The sequence below is a fragment of the Malus sylvestris genome, chromosome 11 (assembly GCF_916048215.2).
Source record: "Malus sylvestris chromosome 11, drMalSylv7.2, whole genome shotgun sequence".
Lineage (NCBI taxonomy): Eukaryota > Viridiplantae > Streptophyta > Magnoliopsida > Rosales > Rosaceae > Malus > Malus sylvestris.
Window position 1 is genome coordinate 38,451,780 of NC_062270.1, and position 5,517 is coordinate 38,457,296.

General features: G+C 36.6%; 2 protein-coding genes across 2 annotated transcripts; one reads left to right on the forward strand and one right to left on the reverse strand.

Moving 5' to 3' along the window:
- Nucleotides 1–1,102: 1,102 nt before the first annotated feature.
- Nucleotides 1,103–2,430, reverse strand: LOC126590965 (non-specific lipid transfer protein GPI-anchored 16-like). The gene is made up of 4 exons (XM_050256490.1): nucleotides 2,025–2,430; nucleotides 1,897–1,923; nucleotides 1,558–1,617; nucleotides 1,103–1,449 (listed from the first exon to the last, which is right to left on the reverse strand). The coding sequence occupies exons 1-4, from the start codon at nucleotides 2,359–2,361 to the stop codon at nucleotides 1,235–1,237; spliced, it is 639 nt and encodes a 212-aa protein (XP_050112447.1). The 5' UTR covers nucleotides 2,362–2,430; the 3' UTR covers nucleotides 1,103–1,234.
- An 860-nt stretch (nucleotides 2,431–3,290) lies between these two features.
- On the forward strand, nucleotides 3,291–4,763 carry LOC126590968 (non-specific lipid transfer protein GPI-anchored 15-like). The gene is made up of 3 exons (XM_050256492.1): nucleotides 3,291–3,723; nucleotides 4,055–4,192; nucleotides 4,326–4,763. The coding sequence occupies exons 1-3, from the start codon at nucleotides 3,408–3,410 to the stop codon at nucleotides 4,454–4,456; spliced, it is 585 nt and encodes a 194-aa protein (XP_050112449.1). The 5' UTR covers nucleotides 3,291–3,407; the 3' UTR covers nucleotides 4,457–4,763.
- The last annotated feature ends 754 nt before the right edge of the window (nucleotides 4,764–5,517 follow it).

Consider the following 5,517-nt stretch of genomic DNA (forward strand, 5'->3'; position numbering starts at 1 on the left):
TAAAAAACTGGACCAGGCACATGGCCTAGTTATCCACAGATGCAGCGAAGCCCAAGGGCTTTGGCAAAGGGTCCAAGACGTCAAACAATGTCGTTCCACATAGCAATTTAATTGCGTAATGCATGAAACAAATATATATATATTGACAAAATATATAAACATATACAATATATATATATATATATATATATATATATATATCGTAAGGAAAATATAAACAAGAGGGGTTCATGCATCATAGGGAGTGTTTTCATGCTTCAAGGTCGTTTCAAATATCTTCCTTTATTTTAAGCGTACCTTATTGGCAGAAAACAACAAAAGCCTTTGAATTTGTAGAAAATCCTTCTCGAAAAGCCAGAATTGTATCTCCAATGCGTTGTATCACGTTCAACACAGAAAAATTAAATTGAATCAATAGCTTGTAGATCAATTCAATAAAATAGTAAATTAATCATTAAAATAATGATTAAAACGTAATACTCCCTTGATTGAAGAATAAATTCTCTTGTTAGCGCAGCGTCAAGAGCGTGCTGATAACATGTTGTAGGTATAATTTGTTGAACAGTTATGGAGGCCATAGAGAGAGAAAGAAAGGTATGGCAATAGTAGAGAGAAGAGAGAGATGTGTAATTGTGGGTGTGTTTTATTCCACCCCATTGTGCCTTTATTTATAGTAGTAGGGAGGGTTAATTCTTTACCCCTTTAGGATTACAACTCGTAATCAATTCCTAATATGAATATAAAAGATATTTCAAGATATACTAGGATTTACACAATTACATTCCTAATCTAATAGGACTGCAACATACGTGGTATTGTATGGAATATTTAAGACAATTGATTATACACGAGGGCTTGATACTTGGTTGGGCGAGTTTATGCAGCTGTCCACCTCACCACTGTTGAACATGAAATTGTCTAATTTTCCTTTTATATTCTCCTTTAAGCATGGAACGGCAAGGTGATTGAAAAAATGCCTCATATGTCATGCGAACTTCGTCTTAATCCCAAGAGGAAAATATACTGGATTCGCCATTGTACGTATTGTTTGACTAGCTACCACACGTAGACAATCGCTCGCCCCAAATAGTTAAACATAATATGAGCCAAGCTAACAATGTTTATTAAGCTTATACCATTCCAATGAAGACGGTATAAATTAACGATCTTATAACAATCCTCTTACTAGTTGTGGATGTGATAAACCATACAAAAAGCATGTGCTAGAGAGGTATTAGTAGGACTTGAAAACCATAATTCCCAAAATTATCAGTATGAAAGATGGTGGGGGAACATAGGTTAAACTAGATGCTGATGGGGTCAGCTGTGGTCTTCCGACTCCTTTGGTACTTTGTGTTGGAGCTTCTGGTTCATCTGATGGAGATGCTGGCTGCAGATCATCAGATGTTCCAGATTCTGGTGCAGGACCTGCTGCAACCGCCATAGAATCTGCCCATCAATTCCAATAGATTAACGTTAGTATTAGCCTTCAGAAAGAGACTTAAAACTTTCTTTGCAATTTGAAGGAAAAATTAGCTAGTAATCAATAATTATTACCTCCTGGACTTAGAGGTGAAGAAGCTGTTGGTGGGGGTGTTGGCCCTAGTAACCCAGAACCTGCCAGTTCAAGTACTAGTTAACACATTGGCACATCGCGAAATGACCCGTTTGGTGGCCGGGATTGGACTATAGAGTCTCACCCAATCCAGACGGGATGTGTAAGTCACAAATGTCGGACTGTTGCCCAATTTAATAAGTCCAGTCTTAACATGTACAAGTTAACCGAACAAAGGACACGACAAATAGGCCATTTTAATTGATTAGTCGTGTATTGTCTCAGCCACCTAACAAGGCCTAAATTTTTACATTCTTAGATTAACATGAATTCTAACATACCTGGAGCAGCTAAAGGACTACCAGAGGCTGCAAATTAAGAAGAAATATCGCAAAATTAGATTTCTTAAACAAGTCGTCACTTATATAACACATTCTTAGAAAAATCTAAAAATTATGTGAGTACGTACCTTTGCATTGCAGTGGGACGGCTCCCATCCCACAAACTCGAGGAAGAGAAAGCGCAAGGGTTTGGTTAATGGGCAGTTGGAAAGGGACACCGCCGGTTATAAGAAGACAAGCGCAGTCCATGCCCGTGCCCATTATTGACTTTAACGAATTGCAACATCCGGCTGTCGGTGGTGCGCCGCTGCTTGTACTCCCGGTGATGAAATTTACGCATGGAGTGATGCTGCTTATCATTGAGGTTGTGCATGGTGTACTAATCTGCCCATTAACCCATCTTAGTGAAATAATAAGGAGGGTAATTGGGATTAGACTCAATCGAAAGTCCTTGAATGAGTCCATGAGTTTGTCTTCAATGGAAGGCTCTGGGAATTGAAATACTGGGATTTAGAACTTAGTTGGGTTTGGCTCAAGTTGAGGAGGTAGTTTATATATAGCTGATGGAATGGAGAGGTTTTGAATGAAAAAATAAAAAGGAGTCGTTTTGAAGTGGGTTTTGGAGTTCAACAACTTCAACTAATCTTTTCATATACTTGGGACGAATCCCTTAATTATAGCATAGTTCTACATAGTGAGAAGGATGTTCAATAGTGTGTGTGACTAGGTATAAGGTCAGGTGAGACCAAAATATAAATAGATTTTACAGCATTGTGAAAAACGTATAGTAAATGACATGGTCGAAAACTCTTATTGGAGTTTTTATAGTAAACTTTTGACTTGGTTACTTAATGTAAATCCTTTAACACAGTGAGGATGGAGAACCTTGGGTGCAATGGTACACTAATTTAACAACTTGAGCTGCTTTTAGTGTAAGAATTAGTACTTTTAACAACTCGAGTTACAAGCCATTTGTCAAATGTTTGATGCTCTGCTTACATAAATTTGATTCACTTATATGTAGGATAATCTTATTTACATACTTATTTTTACTTCTCATACACACCTCTCAATTTTCGGACCTCAGATCAAATGAATTGAAGATCAATAGAAAAAAATTAACAAGAGTGTGGAAAGTAATAAAAGGGTGTGTGAATATCATTACCCCAATTATATAGGGTGACACACAAGTTACTGGGCGGGTCCAAAATCTAAAGTAGGTAATCTGATTTTAGAGTATATAATTGGTTCAAATAATGACAGTTTCTTATCTTAATTTATTGAAAAGCTCTTTTTAGTTGCCAACAACATCAATTCAGTTGAGGTTTGGCCACCCAAATACACCAATCTTATTGTCTCTACAAAAAGAAAGTTCCCTATATAAATCCCATATCATCCCTTATCTTTCCTCACTCAAACCCCAAATCACAAATATGCAAATTACACATATCTTTTGAAAGTTTAATCACCAAGTCCATCTCCTCGTTATTTTCAAACAAGTCCACTTGACCATGGCATTCAAAGGAATTGAGATGGTTCTAGCCCTGGTCCTTGGGTCCATGCTATTGGGTGGAGTCATGGCTCAGTTAAGCTGCACCAGCACAATCACAAGCCTGGTTCCATGCCTCAACTTCGTTACTGGAAACACATCAAACCCTTCATCTTCTTGCTGCTCACAGCTCTCTAATGTTGTCCAGTCATCACCTAAGTGCCTTTGCTCTTTGGTCAACGGTGCCAGCTCATTGGGCATCACCATAAACCAAACACTTGCTTTGTCATTGCCCAGGGCTTGCAAAGTGCAAACTCCTCCCCCTAGCCAATGTCAAGGTAAGTTGAAATTATTTTAGAGTAGTGATTTTCGCAGTTTCAGTTTATCTCATTGCACTCGACAATGTATCTAGATAATAAATAAATATAAAATATTTAAATTGAAGTGTTAGAAGTTAAACTATGAATGCCAAAATAGCTTATATTATTCAAGTATTAATAAAGAAAGTTGAGGTTCTATCATAAATCAATTGGTAATTAGAGAGTACGATCAATTACTTATAAGCACCTACAATGTCTCTCCTCCTATCAGTGTGTGCTCATTCTCAACAATTGACCCAACAATAAGGTATTTTATACTAATAAGCTGGAACTGATTTGATTAAAGCAGGTGCCAAGGGACCTTCAACTTCATCATCAACTCCTCCAGCAAGTTCCCCAGCAGCTTCCTCCAATGAAACACCTTCAGAAGCTTCTACTCCTGAAGCGTCCATTTCGCCATTGGCCTCGGACATTCCTTCATCTTCAGGTATAAGATATTATTCCATATCAACTACAGTGACATGCATCGTGAAATGTTGTCTTCTCAAATAGTCTAACATATTATATTGTCACATTGTCAACTTAGATCTGAAATACTAACATGACATGTATTAATGCAGGAGGAGGTTCGAAAACAGTCCCATCCACAAACGGTAACACATCCGACGGAAGCACCAGCAGAGCACCTCTTCATTTTGTGCTCTTTCTCGTTTTTGTTATGTCATTTGCTTCTTCGCTCGCCAAATTTTGAGTCTTCTTCTCTGTAGAGGTTTGGAGCATGTGATCTAGTTCTCCAATGTTTCACTACATTTTCTTTTCATTTCATTCACTGTTCTAAAAATTCCCACCTAAGCGCTAGGCGGTTGGCCACTGTCCCAATTAATGCCTAGGCGTTTGAAAATTAAAAAATGGGCCTAGACCTGCTAAGGCGCCCTCCTAGACCGCCTAGGTTGCAACTCACTTAGACAAAAAATAGATAACTTTCATTTTGCATCTTATTTTTTTCAATAAATTGTAAGAGACTTGTTGAATACTCAAATGAATACACATTATATGCATGTTCCCCATGTTTTCATTATGTTCCAATACTTCCTAATATATATGATATTCTATTTTGTAGTTTATAAGAAAATTATATATATATATATATATATATATATATATATTAAGTATAAACAGACACTTATTTACACGAAATATAATAGATTTACTTAAATCCGCTTAGTCACCTAGGCGTTAGGCCCCAACTCGCCGCCTGATTAGCACCTAGCGTTTTTTAGAACCTTGATTTCATATGATCAGTGCTCTTCTTAGAGACGAGCATTTTAATTTTTCTCTCTTGAATCTTAGAGAAGGAGATACCTATTCGTACTTGTACTGTGTGTTTCTCTTTATATCATTTGTTTGTACTTTTAACATTTGATAATGAATTTTTTATTTTAAGATTGCAAATAAAGGCTACAAAATTACGTTCTACATAGACCAGAATAATTTAGAATACCTTTTTGTAGTAAAAAGATGAAAAATGAAAATACGAAATAAAAAAGTGTGACCACACATGAAGTATTGGATCACTAATAATGTTAGATAACTAGCTGATTTAACGCTACTCAATTTTTCATTTGTTGAACTTCGATTCTCTACGCAATAAATACCAACCCTCTTTAGGGACCAAAGCTTTGATTTTGGTCACCCATTTGGGCCATTTAAAATGATATGATGTTCTAGAAGATAACTATTTATGTGCGGATTCAACAAAGTCTTATGTTTTCTCGATCAAAGAGTATATAATTCACTCAAAAAAAAGAGTAT

Coding starts and splice junctions, on each gene's coding strand:
- LOC126590965 (XM_050256490.1), bottom strand. CDS start 2,361: ATGGACTCATTCAAGGACTTTCGATTGAGTCTAATCCCAATTACCCTC. Junction 1,924..2,024: donor CGTCCCACTGCAATGCAAAG/GTACGTACTCAC, acceptor CTTAATTTGCAG/CCTCTGGTAGTCCTTTAGCT. Junction 1,450..1,557: donor TTCACCTCTAAGTCCAGGAG/GTAATAATTATT, acceptor ATTGATGGGCAG/ATTCTATGGCGGTTGCAGCA.
- LOC126590968 (XM_050256492.1), top strand. CDS start 3,408: ATGGCATTCAAAGGAATTGAGATGGTTCTAGCCCTGGTCCTTGGGTCC. Junction 3,724..4,054: donor TCCCCCTAGCCAATGTCAAG/GTAAGTTGAAAT, acceptor TGATTAAAGCAG/GTGCCAAGGGACCTTCAACT. Junction 4,193..4,325: donor GGACATTCCTTCATCTTCAG/GTATAAGATATT, acceptor GTATTAATGCAG/GAGGAGGTTCGAAAACAGTC.